General features: G+C 42.1%; 1 protein-coding gene across 10 annotated transcripts in view; it reads left to right on the top strand.

Moving 5' to 3' along the window:
• robo2 (roundabout, axon guidance receptor, homolog 2 (Drosophila)) overlaps positions 1-17061 on the top strand; it is a 183782-nt gene that overhangs the window by 112916 nt on the left and 53805 nt on the right. For 7 of the 10 annotated variants that reach the window (XM_050062743.1, XM_050062724.1, XM_050062733.1 and 4 more), the window contains exons 6-10: positions 5033-5169; positions 6358-6369; positions 11212-11336; positions 12976-13147; positions 16349-16554. In XM_050062743.1, the coding sequence (XP_049918700.1) occupies positions 5033-5169; positions 6358-6369; positions 11212-11336; positions 12976-13147; positions 16349-16554 (652 nt within the window). The remainder of the gene's footprint in view (positions 1-5032; positions 5170-6357; positions 6370-11211; positions 11337-12975; positions 13148-16348; positions 16555-17061) is intronic. The other 3 variants (XM_050062718.1, XM_050062791.1, XM_050062774.1) reach the window with 1 other exon arrangement.

Raw genomic sequence — 17061 nt, 5'->3', positions numbered from 1 at the left:
GTGTGTGTACAGTGTGCCTTTTTTTTCTAGTTGAAAAGGAGGGAGAGTGAACTTGGCTCTCCTATCCTCTCCACAGCCCTTGTACATGTGCAATTACATTCCTCCTCTAATAGAGAACAGAGCTCTACCCCAATCCAGTCTCAATAAAGAGCTACTGTTCCCTTTCTGTGTGTACTAACGTGTGTGTGGCCACAACTGCCTCTTATCCCTGAGTTTTTCCACTCATCTTGTCATCTAGGCTGATTCCATATAGGAAGTTGATTACAGATTGATTGGGCTCATGTTTCCCACTAATAAGTCATAGACCAGCCTGAGGTTGTGTTTTGAGAGATTGATGGAGACGGGACCAGGAACAATAAGCATGTTGTCCAGTATGTGGGTTATCTGCAAGGCAAGGCAAGTCATGCAGTTGTCGGGCTGTAGGGACCTGTATGAGCAGGTGAACTGTTTGTGTTTCTGTTAGTTATCACAATATCTTCAACAGCCTGCTCATAAAGATACACTACAAAGGATTCCTAAAATACAATGTATAGACTTATGTAGAGGTAATTGTTCTCAATCATTACTTATGACCCACTGGAAGTGTGTGGCGGTGTATTTATCTGCTGAGACTCTGCCCTCTGCCTGTATTTTCGTATTTGCTGTGTTAGGGTTGTTTACCCTAACCGTAACAGCACTCAGCACTCAAGTGAGGTCGAGGCTTTATAAAAAGGTAGCGACCGGGTGCCAGACCATAATCAGCATCTGGTTTGGCACCTGGTTGCATAATCAGCATCAGCTTCTTAGAGACAAAGTGCAGAAAAATGTGAAAATAGAGAGGCAAAATGCCAAACAGGAGTGAATCTTACGTTGGCTTTTACTTTTACTTTCGCTGGCGAGCATGGTTTACAAGCGGAAATCAACTGTCATGCATAGTATAGGCTACCTTTAACATAAATAGAAAGAGCAAAATTAAGTGAAAGCATATATCATACTGCATAGTCCCAATATTTCCTGTTGTTGTTTGTGATTAACTGTTTAGCTACTAACTTTTTGGTAAGTCTGCTGCTAGCTAGCTAGCGTTGGCATGTAACTAGCAAACAATAGGCTATCATACTTAATTGTACATTGTTGGAGGAGCATTTAGCCCAGTATTTCTGTAATCTCACACACCAACATCCCTTTTAGCCATGAAAGTAGCATGGCTCTTTGGAAGGCAATGTCACTTTGTGATTCAGTTGGTCAATCCAACACTTTGATCTGGACTGAAAAATCTCAAAATGTATCGGATGGATTGCTAAGAATATCTGAAAATATATTCATGAATAAGAAAATGGACTCTATTGCCTCTTTTACATGAAATATATCAGTCACTGTTGGATTAATTATTATGACATTTGGATGCCATGCCATTGTTCCGGTGGCCCACTATTCCAAAGTCTCAATTGTCTGAAAAACTAAACCCTTTTGGACCAAAAGTCCATTTGTACAACAGCCCTCTGTCCTGAAAACAAACAGCCTTTGCTCTGAAGGGCCATTTCTCAGAAAATTCTCTATACACTCTCCCAAACAGAAGCACCTGGTTAATTGTTATGCAGAATAATTTCAGTGGACCCTTCTACTGTGGTGTAACCTGCCCTACTCTGCCTTTGATTGGCTTGCCCTGATATTATTACTTAAACCTTATCCAATCTCACTCCTTAATCTAACGAACCCAGCCAATGCAGGCAGTCCAGTACAAGCCATTAGAGGCAGAAGTCAGAAGGCAGTAGACATCATTCTGCATAATAATTAGCCATGTGCTTCTGTGTAGGAATTTTGTCAAAAAGCCCCTTCAGAACAATTAGCATTCGCTTTGGGATAACAGGCTGTCATACAAATTGGCTTTCAGTCCAGTGGGACATTTTTCATATTATGGTGGCTTTGAAATTATGGTTGGAAAGCTGGCAGTACCCAATTTTGGTACAGACATTCGTGGTACAGAGAGGATGATTCTCAATGACTTTGGTAAACCCTGAACTTTTTATACTGTGCCAACATGAAGTCAAAAATTTCAATGTATCCGTGACTTTGCTTTATGACTAAGTATTTATAAAACTATTAACATTCCCATCAGCCTCAGCTGTACTGTGTGTTCATGCTAATTAGCAGATGTTAACATGCTAACACGCTAAACTCACGGTGAACATGGCAAACCATAACATCAACATGTTGGTGTTCGTCGCCCGAGCTGTTTAGGTTAGGTTGTTTGAAAATGCTGGTAAAAATTAGCTTGTTCACTTGCTCAGTTCATTAGGGGTCATGGTGTTTTCCCTAAGCCCTAACTTGTCCCTGCCACGCTTTCACTTATCTCCATCTCCTCTTGAAAGTCAGTAGTTCATGTTGAGCTCCCTATTCTAGCCGGAGGCAGGGTATGGGATGATACTGTCTCTATTAGCTTGTTTGTTTTTCATCTTACAAAAAGGCTGGTCCCAAAAGGTGCGGTCTCATTCCTTTGGATGCCAATCATTCAGTTTCAACAACAAATGCTTTATTCATGTCCCCCACCATTACCTGAACTGTACATCCCCTCTCTCTAGAACAAAGCATTCAGTCATGACTCAGTCAAATAATCATTATGGCTCCTTAAGTACCTGTGTGGAGAGGAGGAACTGGCAGTCAGAGTTGAGGAATGTGCTTCAATAAAGCTGCCTTTGAATGCTTGCTCAGGAAATGTCATAACAGCGGGTGAAAAAAAAAAGACATGGATAGACAGGACAGATTAATTTTGCAGCTGCCAGTGGCAAGCAGCCATCGGTACACCTGATGGTCGAGCAGAGGGGTCTTTCCCACTCCGAGGGAAATGGACCATGGCGTAATGTTACTCTAAAGTCACATCGGAAAGTATCACTGTAAATCATATTTTGTTGCCATATCTAATAGTCCAATGTATTATCCTCAGTAAACAGTTACACACCTTCATGTGTACAAACATCACATTTAACCTGCTTCTTTATCTTTTTTTAATGACCAGCAGTTCCCCTGAAGAGACCAAAACCAAAAATGTATCCACCTAACAAGTATCATCTGAAGCCTAATACAGCGTGTTCCTCTGTGCCACAGAGCTCTATTGTCATCTGAAAGCTAATAAAAGCACATAAAAGAGTCATACTGTTGCACCAGGTGGCATATTTCTTCATTACAATGAACATGGCCTGTGTAGTTTGCTCTGAAACAACTCTGTGACTGCATTTTCAATCTCTGAAGAGTTAGCTCCATGTTGGGCAGACATCCCTACTCTTGGTTCTTTTATGTGTTTTTAATAGTTGTTGGAGTACAAGTTTGGAGTTTTATGGCACAGAGGAGTGAGCTATAATAAATGGATTATATAATATCCCGCTTGTCCTTTAAAGCCCCTGTGTGGATTTAAAAAGTTCTGACTTTTCGCTCCAAGTGGTAATATCAAAAAAGACACTGTGGCAGACTGTGGGGCACAGATTGAAAGGCTGAAAGCAAAGCATCGGCTGCACCAATTTTACCCTCATTGTGGATTTTTTTTCTATGAACTTTTTAAGGAACAGTGCGAGGATTTAGTGGCATCAAACTGTGAGGACTGCAGATTGCAACTAGATTAAACAGGTTCTGTGTGCCAACCATGAACCCCCAGTGAGGATTTCTTCAGTGTTCATTGTTCAGGAGGTTATAACCATGAGCCAAATCATCCGCAGAGGTCTCTTCCTCCAAAACAGATGAACCTGGTGATTTAAATGAGTCAAAACACTTAATAAAGCAGCTCATGTTACAAATTAGTGTTTCTCTGATGCTGTAAGGCTCATTGCAGACTGGCCATTAGCACACCACTTGCTAATGTGTGCTCACCTTTTGTCTCTGATAACTTAAGATCCAGATGCTAAGGAGGTTTTTACATGGAGCTGAATTATCCGCAGAGGTCTCTTCTTCTCCAAGACAAATGGACCAGTAACGACACTGTGTAATGCCAGTGTTTGGTTCGTCCATTCTTGGCTACTGTAGAAACATGGCGGTGCAACATGTCGATCTCTGTGGACAAGGACCAGCCCCCTATGTAGATATAAACTGTTCATTCTAAGGTAAAGAAAACACAATGATTCTTACTTTCAGGTGATTATACACTAAAAAAACACTAAAAAAAACATACTTATTGTGTTCTATTCCTGCCAGTATATCCACCCTAAATCCTACGCACTGGACCTTCTATAATCATATTCTATAACTGTATTAAAATTCTACACAGGGACTTTAAAGGGGCAAACATAGTGTCAAGCTCTCATTGAGTGGCCCTTTATCTGTTCATCTCAGCCCTGTTCTCAGTGTCTGTGAGTGACAGACTGTGGACAGCAGAAGGTTGTCAAGCTGACAGACCACCATTGCACAGCCCCACCACCCCCGCCAGCTCACTGCTTACACACTCCCGGGCCAGCACCCCCTTCAATTACAGACTGGAACAACAAACCAGACCAGAAGCATCCCCCTGTCAACTGCCATGCAATTCATACAGGTCTAGGCACACATACGACCATCTGCAAACACATAAACACAAACATTTGACTACAGCAGTGGAATTGAAATTAGGGCCAACTTTGCCTTATTAAAGTTGCTGTATTGATTCAGTCAGTTGCTTTACAATGAGAAGGTGTAGCTGTGTATAGAGTTATTGCAACTAAACATTCATGCATGTGTTGTTAAGGCACAAAGGCACAGTTGTACACGCACACACTCAGAGAGACACATCTCATGAATATTGAACGAGTTTTGAGGGTTCCAACTGAACGCACACCTCTCTGTGTACTGTGTGTCATTGTTGAATAATTGATCCTCCCCTTTACAATCTCCATTTATCAGAATGAACAGTTGTGCTTCTGTGTACCCTCTCTCTCTCTAAGAGGAAATAAACTTTATACGGCTACAGCTCAACGGGCGTAGGTGAAATACTGAAGCATGTCTTATTCGTCACGAGGTTAATGTCTCTGAATTCACAGTATTTTCATTTTATGCTGAACACCTCAATTTCATGATGTTACGTCTCTGTTGACAGGTATGAGATCAAGTATGACAAGGACGATTATGTGCTGAGAGTGAAGAAGGCTTCCATTAACGACGAGGGCACGTTCACCTGTGTGGCAGAAAACCGCGTGGGCAAGCTGGAGGCCTCCGCCTCTCTCACAGTCAGAGGTACGCAACACCTTGGTTCTTTGTTATGTTTTCACATTAGCTAGCATGTGACAACACTTAGAGAAGTCATGCAGTTATTGTACCTGTTCACAAATGTGGGGTTTAGATTGACATTTTACTCCATAGGGTCCCCTTTATACAAATGGAAACCCAGAATGCTGACTCTCACAGGAAAGAAAGATGTAGACAGTCTATGAATCTGTTTAATTATTTACATTGCCAAGTGCAGCGTCGACACACTCCAACACCCCACCCCCCAACCCCAACCCTGTTGTGGTGGTCTGCTAGCCACGCTACCCTCCATGCTGTAACCACCCAGTCAGCAAAGCCATTTCACAGATTACTGGTGCACACCGCCAGTCCCACACCTGGGGTTTGCAAGGTTAATAAAAACATTCTAACCATAATTTTCCCTTTTTTCACCACTCTTCTTCCCATCAAACCCAAGTGTTTAAGGTCTCTGTGGAGCATTTTACAGCAACACAGGGGGCCAGAGGGAGTTAAAACAAGGTCTAGGCTGACTTCTCTTCTTGGAAAGTGGATTTGTAGAAGTAGCAAGTGTTTGAGTTATCGGTGAGGATGCATACATCATCACAGAGGAAACACTACCTGCACCAGCTCTCCTGGATAGAGAGTGGGCTTTCAAGAGCTTCAGTCTCTGGATGACACCGACATGCTGTTTTCATTCTAAATTTGCTCTCTCTCTTCCTTTTTCTTTCTGCTCTGTCCATCAGCACTAGTGATAAACACACCCTCGCCTTGCTATAACAAACACCATCCGTAGAACAGTAGATTTCATTAATGCAGACAGCGAAGGTCCAGTAGTATTTTTGCCTCTAACAAGTTGAATTGGCTTTTTAAATGCAATTGAAGATTTCTGACCAACAGGGGTCGCTCATATCAGACTGCCTTTAACATTCAGGTGTCTGAGAAACAGATGCTTTGAGCTTTTCAATAAAACTGTCCAGTAGACAGTGGGCAAAAGCTACTGGATCCTCCCTGCCATGCTTACCTTGTGCCAGAAATGTGTTGGCCTCAACGCAACATGTCATTCATTCTGACTTTGATTTCTTTTTGTCTTATTTCATTATGTTTGTTCTGTTTGTCCTTTGTTGTTTTATATGTTTGTGCGTCCATGTCTTAATTTGTTTCTTTTGTGTATCCACTCCTCCATTGTTGTGTCTCCAGCTCGCCCCGTGGGTAAGTACCCATCCTTCTGATTTGATCCCATCCTGCATGGCCTCTCCATATGCATTATTGCATTTGACTGCTGCTTGACAATCAGTTACCATTGCTTTAACATTACTGTATTTAACTAACACAGGTGTTACATCACATTGTGTACCCTCAAAATTACTGTGTGCAAATAGTTTTGTAGTCTGTGTAGATTTTACAGCACTACCTGGATTACTAAAACACTAATAGCCTAATGCACCAGGTCTGTTTGTTGATTTAATATTATACATACCCAACATAAAAGACCAAGTTCTAATGGAATTATTTTCATACAGCTTCTATGTTTTCTGAGTGTCCATATATGTTTTGAACTTAATTAAATATATAGAATTACTTAAAATACATGTCAACAAACTTCATAATTACTGACAGTGTTTAGTCTATATCAACATGGTGTTATAATAGAGCAACTTATCCAAGCAACATTTTTTTTTCAAATAGAGAAAGCCTTACTTAATAGGTCATTCAGTGTATATTTCACAGGGTGAACAACAGCCACAAAATACTAAATAATTGCCTTTGCAAAATGCACATTCTTTTTGTAGGTTTGTATTTGTATCTTATGCTTGACATCCACTGGTAGCTGATTGAAGTGGTGTAGGTTTCAATGACACGGTCCTACAGCACAGATTGATCAACTACATTAACTCAAAGTTTGCATTACCTGTGCAGCTCTAAACTGAAGGCTCTATAGATTGTAGACGCCGTCCTTTATAATGACGGATTGGGCTGGTAGTCTGATAGTCTCAGACACTGCCATCTCATATGGTCCAGGACGTGTTTAACTTGCAAGTCTTGAGGCCATCTGTGGGTTTTTGGAACACAAAGCTGAGATCTGTTTGTTTTGGATGAGCTTCTCTCCCTCTGAGCCCCACAACACAGAGCCTCGAATCCCATTGTATTTCCCTATAGGTTGGGAGAAGGTTAAGGCTGAACCAAATATGATACACTTAAGTTGTTAAATTGTGAGAGGAAGTGAGTGAAAATGGGCATCTGGAGAGAAAGGTGTGTTTCTTGAAGGTAGAAACAGGAGGAATGCAGGTATAAGAAACACTCGTTGGGACAAAGAATGGAGAGGGAAAGAATGGCAGAAGTGTTTGTTGAGACAGGCTTGACTGGCAGCAAAACCCAGACACTGCCTCAGTGGCAAGACTTTGGTTGCCAAAACAACAGTGGCTGTTCTGCGATTGTCAAACTGTCAGCTTTCAAGAAGATGGAGGAAATTACACATTCACTCTGCCTGTGGGAGGAGACAGTAATTGCCGTCGACTTCTGAATAAAATATGATTGAATGTGGGATTTTAAAAGGTGGAAGAAATGCTTCTGAGTTTGTGTGTCTGGGTGAACTGTATGGATGTCTGTCTCTCTGTCCATTTTCACCCTGACTGACTTTTATGCTGAGCCTTCTCCAAACCAGGCAGATGTGGCTTGTCATGAATTAAATATGGGTGCCTGTTCATGTGTTTCCTTAGGAGGGGACAGGAAGGAGACTCTCACATGTCATTAAGGGTCTCCAAATCAAAAACAGGGCCAGGGTGAGCTAACCCCCTGAGCCAAGCTGTGAAACTGTTACACACTGACTTCCTCTTGATTTGTCTGAGGTTTTGATCTCTTCTTCTCTCTGGGCCTCCCTCTCTGTTTTTAAGGTCTACCCCCTCAGATTTCCTTTCACTATTTTATTCCTTTTCCCATGTAATTTGAAATATAGAAAGGGAGATTGAAAGTAGTGCCACAGGTTCAGAATGAGCCCAAGGTTAATCCCAGGCCACCAGGAAGCTACAGTTCGGCTGGTAGATACTTCATTCATATCCAAACAGTGGAGTTGGTATCAAATGTTCAAACAGTCAAGTGCAATAGGAAACATACTGACTTAATTAGGGTATCTCAGTTACAAAAAGCTCGATGATGCAAAGTTGTTGGCTCCACTAAAGATGATTCACAAACAGATTTCTTTCTTTTATTAAGTTTGGTGAAATGTAGCTGAACAGCAAATTTTTGTTTCTGACATCCAGCTGAAAACAATCATCCTTACAAGCACAAGCCAATTATAAACCTCAAAAACATTCACATACCATAATTCCGTTTGACAGTATTTAGCATCATGGATATTGAAATAAGCTGGGTAAACGCTTACCTATAAATGAAAGTTGATTTTGTGTGCAACAAGAGCCTGTTAGAACAGAAAAGAAAGAGACACTGATGAAGAGAGTGTGAGAATAGATGAGGGGATGCATTGATAGGGACCAGTCTGTAAGGTGTTAAACCATATTTTTAGCGAGTAGTTAGTAATGCAGTGTGTGGGATGGAACAGAGCAGAGGAAGTGAAGGGAGGGAACTGAGTCCTTGCCAGAGCATGATTTAGGAGCTCTGTATCAGGCCCAGCATTGTGAGAGCCACAAGATATCCAAGCTGCAGAAGGCCAAACGGGAAGGCAGTAAATCTGTAGCCATCTGTACCATTCCCAACTGTGTGTATCTTTGACAAATACACACCCCCAAAAAGGGATTACATGGAGAAACCAGCCAAATGGGAAGAGTTTGGCCTTACTGGAACCAGCTGGCTTGTCAGTGAAAGGACTTACAAAGAAATCAAAGAAACAGAAAGGGTGCAAGATGTTGCATTGCAACAATTCTTTCTTTTGTCATGAAATTTTACAACAATCTATAAAATCTATAAAAAATTGTTAATCTCTCGTGTTACTTCTGTAAAGAAAGTGGGCTCTTCTATCCATTGTCTGCACTTACTCTGAGTCATTAACGTGTTGGCTTTCATTATCTCTGCAGGAGCCATGTTTCCTCCTTTAAGGGATGTGTTGTTGATTTTTTTATCTTGGCAGACGTGGAACAAAGACCCCCAGTGACAATCATAAAATAAACAAGTCGAGGTCTTGGGTCATGGAGTAAATCACATTGTTATGTCAAAGTTTAGACATTTTCAGAGATTTAGTTTTGCAGCTGAGATAACGGTGGTGGTATTGTGCTGTTGTGTATATTATTAGAATAGGGCAACTGCGTGAGAAATGTGAGTGTAGGTTACTGGCAGTTCATAAAGGTAGGCTGTGGTCTTGTGCTTTTCTTCTTATGTGAACTTCGGACATTGTCTTGAGAATCAGGTCCGGACATGTATGGAGTTTCTCTCTCACACATGTAGCACACAACAGGGGATCATCTGTATAAGAAGCGTGCTCAACTCACCTACTGAAAAATCATCTGTTTTAGGCGAAGTGTGGCGTCTGGGTAGAGTGTGCAGGAAGCAGGACGTGATGTAGATTACACCACAGTCACATAGCTGGCCTGTGATTTGGTCATGAACAACAGAGTCTCTTTCTGTTCCTTGAATTCGTCTGACGAGTTCGGCATCGGCCCTTACCTCCAGAACTTCCTTAATCTCGTCATCTATCCAGTTAGACATCTTCAGTTAGCCTTCTTCTTCACCCTCAGATGTTTATCTTCTTTCTGTTTTGGGTGACGCATAATAGAAACATCATCAACACGCCCACTTGCTCACTGTGAATTCTCCGGACAATGACCTGCTATACTCAAACATGAGCTTAATCAGAAATTACACAGACTTTGGACTAGAGAGCCAACAGGGTAAAGTCTGTTTAATGTGTGATCCAACTGATTTGGACATTTGTATTCTCACGTGCATCTTCTCTGAGTAATGTATAGATAATGTCAGGTTTGCAGTGCATGTGTGAAAGGGGCTTAAGGATGTTAATGTCTTCTTTGCTTCTCTGCTGTGATCCATTGTCAGCCATATGCAGCACACTGTAGTTTATGATTATTTTAAGTCAGTTGCTCAAATATTAACATCTTTGTAGGTGTTAATTAATAAAGTCCATCATGGGAAAGGAAACACACTATATCCCATCATTATCCCAGCTATGCACTTGGATTCATCAGCCTTTGCTTGTTAATTGTCCCTTGAACATGTAGAAATGTGAGGAAGGGGGGGTATGGAATTCTGCATCCCTAAGCTACCATCAGGGAACGGTCTGAGAGCAAAGAGAGGCAGCGCACCAAAAGAAACTGCATCTAATCTGCAAACTCCTCTCTCTCTTTATTATTGAACTGCCTCTGCCAAGTTGTCAGTCAGAAATGTCTCACTCTGTCCCGACTGCGAGTGTGTGACAACTGGTCTGGCTCCTGATGGAGTCGTGAATATTGACTGAGAAAGCTTCACACTACGATTTCAAAGTTTGATAGCTTTTCAAGCCTTTTCTCTATTTGATGGAGAGGTGTTAGCTTCAAGTGTGGTAAACGCAGAAATGGTCTTTTCTGTCTCTCACTTACTGTTGATACAGCTTTGATCACAAGTACTGAGTCACTTCAGGTCATGACTTTTATACGAGATGCATTCTGATACAGAGTATATCTCGCACATGGAAAACCAGACATGATTAACCCTTTTCTGTCTGTACCTGTTCATAGTTTTGGATGTTTCCAGGGCATGGGTGTGCCTTTGTGTTGTCTCAGATCTAAACGCCATTGTGACCAAGGCGCCTCCCCTTGTGAATGTCAATGTGACTGTCATTCATTCAGCCTCAGCCTCACCTGGATGAATGGCCAACCTGGTTACCATGGCAACGATAGGCATCGGTGTCCTTCCTCTGTTCAGAGCCATTAGAGAGCAAAAAACAGATATAATGCTGCATGGAAGCTCTGTACGGCACTCCCATTTTGATTTGACCGTGTGATATACTGCTTGTTTTTGCCTGAGCCCTGATAATTTCCAGCTCTGGTGTTTGTCCTCACTGTGTACTACTGGTCTACTAACACTGGTGTTTTTGCCCTTTCACTTCAGCTGCACCTCAGTTTGTCATCCGCCCAAGGGACCAAATTGTGGCTCAAGGCCGCACTGCCACCTTCCCATGTGAAACCAAAGGAAACCCTCAGCCTGCTGTGTTCTGGCAGAAGGAGGGCAGTCAGGTAGGAGCAAACAACCTCACATAACCCAGATTGTAGAGAACATTTTATCTTTTTTATTGCTTTTTTTGCATTATTTCTTACATGTGAAAATATATTGTTCTCTCAGTCGGCAGCTTTTGTTATCTATAGTACGTGTAGTGTTATCAACACTCAGCACTTTGTTTGGATTCCCGGCTGTATGCACAATTGCTGAGTACTTACGATTCTCCTGCCCTGCATATACACACACACACACACACACACACACACGCACACACACATACACATGGCACTGCAAACTACACTATCTGTCATCAGTATCTTTACTACAGACACAGATACACCTTTGTTCTCAGGAGCGCCAAACGACAGTGTGCCTGGCAAAGTGCTAATCGGTTTCCCGTGACCCTGCACTGATAAGAACGATCCTATCCCTCACTCAAGCAGATAACCCATTCAAATACCTGGGTGTCCTCACAACGCTCGACAACAGTGCCAATTAGGAGCCTGTTGGGGCTTGTAGATGAGCCAGAGATATGATTCAGCTCTGGCTATGGTTCAAACACACACACACGTAGCCTGCGGGCCAACAATTACAGAAAAGTTCTCTTAAAAGAGTGAACAGAAGTCAGACACGCTCACACAAACATTTGGCGTAACACTCACCCACTTTACCCCTCACCAATGTGTGACCTAAAGCCTGTGACTCAGGAACACTGAGTAATGTTATGAGCTTGTTCAGATAGAGCAGATTTATATCCGGCGTGCGTCTCACATTGTCATTAAAGCTGAGCCTTTTGAAATGAATGTACTTTTCTACAAGCAGTTGCACGCCCTCACCATATCTGCACTTGTCTCTGTTCCTGTGTTTATTGGTACTGTCTGTACCTCACCTACACTGACGTATAAAAAGTATGAAGGTATTTGTTGAGAGAACAAATTAAAGCTAATTCAGTAATTAAATGGCAGAAAGGTCTTTTTCTTACACTTGAGGATAATGGAGTGTCTCGTGTGCTAGAGATGCGTGGAGCCTAATTTCAAAAAACAACATAATTTGTTGCATTAAAGTGATTAGGTGTAATTAAATCCAGCTAATGTATTTGCAGGGACCTTTGGAGATCATAAGAAAAAAGGGATATAAAAAAAGAAAGCTGAGATACAGTGGCTGCATATCTAATAAAAAGGTGTCATCAGTCCTCTGATCCCGCGTGTTTACGCTGGCATATGTGGGATTAATTATTCCTCTCTCTATTGTAAAGATAATTATATTCAGCATAAGCCCAGCTCGTATGGGGTGGTCTCTGTGGGTAAAAGAGCAGCTCAAAACTGCTGTGGAATTGAAGCAGAAAGGAAAGTAGTCACGAAGCCAACATGAGCAAAATTTGCCTTCATAACACAGTGGAGCCTCTGGCTTGGCACAAGAATAAGTATGAAACCAAGTTGTCAAACTGTGTACATGTTGGGAACTTTGCGAAGTTGGTTAACCAAGTGATAGATGAAATTGTTCATACTGTAGCTGTACTGTAATAGTGTGTGTACATGAGTGTGCACAGTGTATGTGTGAGTGTGGCGGTTGCTGGTGTGTGAATGTTTTGTAATATTTCCAGGTCGTACTGGTTCCATGTTCTTGCTAATTGGCTGTTTGTACCTCTTCCTGCAGAATTTGCTCTTTCCCAACCAACCCCAGCAGCCCAACAGTCGCTTCTCGGTGTCACCCAGCGGAGACCTCACCATCTCATCTGTGCAGCGGGCAGATGCTGGTTACTATATCTGCCAGGCCCTGACCGTTGCAGGCAGTATCCTCGCCAAGGCTCAACTGGAGGTCACAGATGGTGAGGGAAAACCGATGCGTAACTTCTTCCATGCCAGCACACTGCAGCACACGAGCACACGCCTTAGCACCACTGTAAATGTGGTGAAGGTGGTGCATGAAAACACAGATTTTCTTTGAATATGCATGTTTGATTCATTGCATTTAGACAATTACCCCTCAACAAACAAATTAATATCTGTATTTATACCTGCAGCAATGAAATCTGATTTTAGTTTGCCATAGTTAAACTGTAACACAATTCGTGTCTTGCTGAGTTGATATTGGAATTGGAAAGTTTGAAAGCACAACTGATTATTATTTTGTTATTCCACGTGCAGGAACACATTCAGCTTCGGTTTGAGAAATGTCAGTATGTCCATGACCTTCAGCTACCGTGTTTTCGCAGCACGCTCTTTGTTTCATTTTTTTTCATGCCACAATTTAATTAACATTTTCTACTTTTCCTTTCAGAAAGGAAATAAAACATTGCCCTTGAGTTCTGTTCAAGTTTAATCAGCGTTTTGTGTGAGTGGGCGAGGTGCAAGTGTGTGTGCGAGGGAGGGAGTCCGCAGGAGCAAGAGACACAGAGAAAGAGAGGGGACATGATTGAGTGAGTGAGTGAGTGAGTGAGTGAGTGAGTGACAATGGTTTTCTGTTGAATGAATTATGTGGTCCTGTGAGGTGTGGGAGCATCTAATCTGCTCAGCTGTTGTGATGGCAAGATCGACAGCCACCCATATGTCTGTTGAAGTACCTGCTAGCAGAAAGATTAAAAGCACTACTTTTTTTCAACTCTTCATCTGAAGTGGGGATGGTTCTACTGCACATACAAAACTGGCATGTCCTTCAGTTGTCTAGAATAATATATCATCACATATTACAGCCAAATACTCTGGTTTATCAACAGTTAACATTTCATTTCAAGTACCGATAGAAAATGTTAGCAAGATGGGTGTTAGGCAGGTCTAAAAGAAAAGGAGGGAGAGGAGGAAAGAGGACAAGAGGGCCAGGGGGAGGTCATGGCCACACCTGCCGCGGTCTTCGTGTGATTTACTGCCCCGAGCTCTGACAACAGTCTGTAGAGTTCAAGGAAATCTGTAATGAGAAATTCCTGATCCGGAGACCCAGGGCCTTAGTTGAGCTCTGCCTCCTCCCTCTGTCACTCCTACATGCCATCAACACATACATCAGGCGCATCAAATCCCTGGGCTTAGTAATGTCTCATACGTGGGCAGTAGCTTCTATCACTAGTCATAGCATGTTGTCTTCTCTTAATTGCGGAATGAACTTCACTTAAAGGTCCAGTGTGTAGGATTTAGAGAGTATGGGATATATTGGCACAAATGAAATAAATTAGCATGTTTTCTTTAGTGTATAATCACCTGAAAATAAAAACCGTTGTGTCTTTGTTACCTTAGAAAGAGCCATTTACAGTATATTTGCACAGGGAGCAGGTCCTCTTTTATTGATTGCCGTTTTGCACCACAATGTTAAATGGACAAATTAAACACTGGCTCTTGTTAGGGCCATCTGCGTTTTTGTGTTTTCTTGTCTGCTGCCATAGTTTGCAGCCTCTCTGCATTGACAGCGTCAGAAAAACACTGATTTTTTTCAACCTGATACTGCTTTATTCGCCTGGAAGTGACCTGCAGATAATTCAGCTCTTGATAAAAACCTCCTGAATGTCTGGACCTTAGGTGCTGGGCTAGCAGCCCGTCAGCAACTTGCGGAACAGTGTCTGCGAAATGCTGATTTGTAATGTAAAACTACTTTACTCCATTTTTTGACCGGTTGAAATCTCCAGGTCAGTTTGTTTCGGAGAGGAAAAAGCTTCTGCAGATAATTCAGCTCCTGGTAAAAACCTGAGCAAAATCCCACTAATCTTACACACTGCTCCTTTAAAACATCCGTAAACAAACATGGATGCAAAACATATTTCAGGCTATATAGTAGTGAAACATAAGGCTTAAATCTAGTTTATGATGTTGCTGTAAATCTTTAAATGAGAGCATTGGCAGACAGAATACCACACTGCAGCATAGTGAGTCCTTGGCTAGCAGCAGATGCTTTGAATCATCTCTTGGCTTAGTGTCTGATTTACATTATCACTTTTTTGTTATTTATATGATTGCATTTGCCCTGATATAAACATTCCAGAGGACTAAAACAATAAGTGGAATATAATTGAAATGGATGTGCAACATTTGGCCTGTGGTAGATAATGTATCGGGTTTTTCTGTCTCTTTCCGTCTTTCGTGACCCAAAGCAAGGGGTGACAACAGCACAGCACAAGTGTATTACTTGGAAGCACTTCCTTTTGTCAGATGTAGCTGCTGGAGTGAAAATAGGGGTGGAGACGAGGGTGTGATAATGTGTTGAAAGGTTACTGAGGTAGACTTGGTAATTAGCCCCTGCAGGTCTGACATCATTAATCCATACCTTCTAATTAATGTGGGTTCTGTGATGCCAGGGGGACTCCACATTATTCAACTCTAAATATATAAACTGCCTGCGTGCTGGAGTGCTAACTCTCTCTGAGATCACCTATGACATACCCACTATTTCATTGAAGGAAGCCACAGGCTTTTTTTTTGGCACATTGTAACAAATGAATTTGCTCATTTAAATGGAAGTCACCACCATTAGTATTCAGCAAAAGTGAAATTAGAACCTACTGTAAATCATCTTTTCTGATAATTTGATGTTAAAATTTAGATGCTACTCTCCGCTCTGTGTACACCTCACACGAGTAACATGAGGTCTTTTCAGTCACGTTTGAAACTCACCTTTCATTGTGCCCCTCGCTTCACATAATGAAGTATTTATCTGAACCACACTGAGTCAATAGGCAAGAGTCTCACCGCTAAACTGCACCACAGAGTCTAGAGTAGTGTATAAAAATACGGCTACCCAGGCAGTAACTGGAAACTGCTTAGTATCCCTCTGCCACATCAATGAAACTAGAAAACACTACTCAGCTGTTCTCTCCCTGCTTCCTGGAAATACAGGATATGGTCATTGTTCTGTGGTGCAATTACAAGACCTGCAGAGAAAATAGTCTACTTTATGATAGAGACCCACATCCACCCCCAGTGCATTTTATGATCAATGCTGTCACTCTGTTTATTTTACAGTTGGGTGCCTTATGTGAACACTGATTTTCATCTGAACCTCAGAATGGTATGGATAATGTCTTCACATTATTGTCTCTGTCTCGCAGTGCTCACAGACAGGCCACCACCCATCATTCGCCAAGGCCCATCCAATCAGACCCTTGGGGTGGACAGTGTGGCACTGCTGAAGTGCCAGGCGTCAGGAGACCCCATCCCCTCCATCAGCTGGCTGAAGGATGGGGTCAGTCTGCTGGGAAAGGACGCCCGCATGTCCCTGCAGGAGTTGGGCAGTCTGCAGATCATAAACGTCAAGGTAAAGGACTTCGTTAGTCTTATTGGTGTAAAGAAGGAGTAATCAATATGTGCTGCTGTGCCGATATTATATTACAACTAGTCCATACCCATTGGCAGCTTTGTCACCTTTTACCTATGCCAATCCTCAATGCCTATGTGCAGTTTCACATAGATTGACCACGTCAGTGAGCAGAAAAACGTGGGACAGACAGAATGACTGACTGACAGAATGACACACTGACAGTTTCCATGATTATGTACAGCATACCATACCATGACTTAGTCATACCAAAAATAAGGGGAAAAAAAAACATTGGGCCACAGGGGGAGCCACAGTGATCGGTCGCATTTTAGCCATTTTTAAGCGTTTTTCTGTTGTTATAGCGCCACCCAGTTGCCAATTAGAGTCAAATTTCTCCAGTGACTTTGAGGCGTCCTGTTCTACATATCTACCAAGTTTAGTAAAAATCGATATGGCGGTTAGGCCTAGATAAGAAATTAGCTCTCTAGCCCCCCCATTTTGTTT

This window comes from Epinephelus moara, chromosome 2, assembly GCF_006386435.1.
Source record: "Epinephelus moara isolate mb chromosome 2, YSFRI_EMoa_1.0, whole genome shotgun sequence".
Lineage (NCBI taxonomy): Eukaryota > Metazoa > Chordata > Actinopteri > Perciformes > Serranidae > Epinephelus > Epinephelus moara.
The sequence above is the reverse complement of the archived record's forward strand: the minus strand, read 5'-3'. Positions and strand labels throughout refer to the sequence as shown.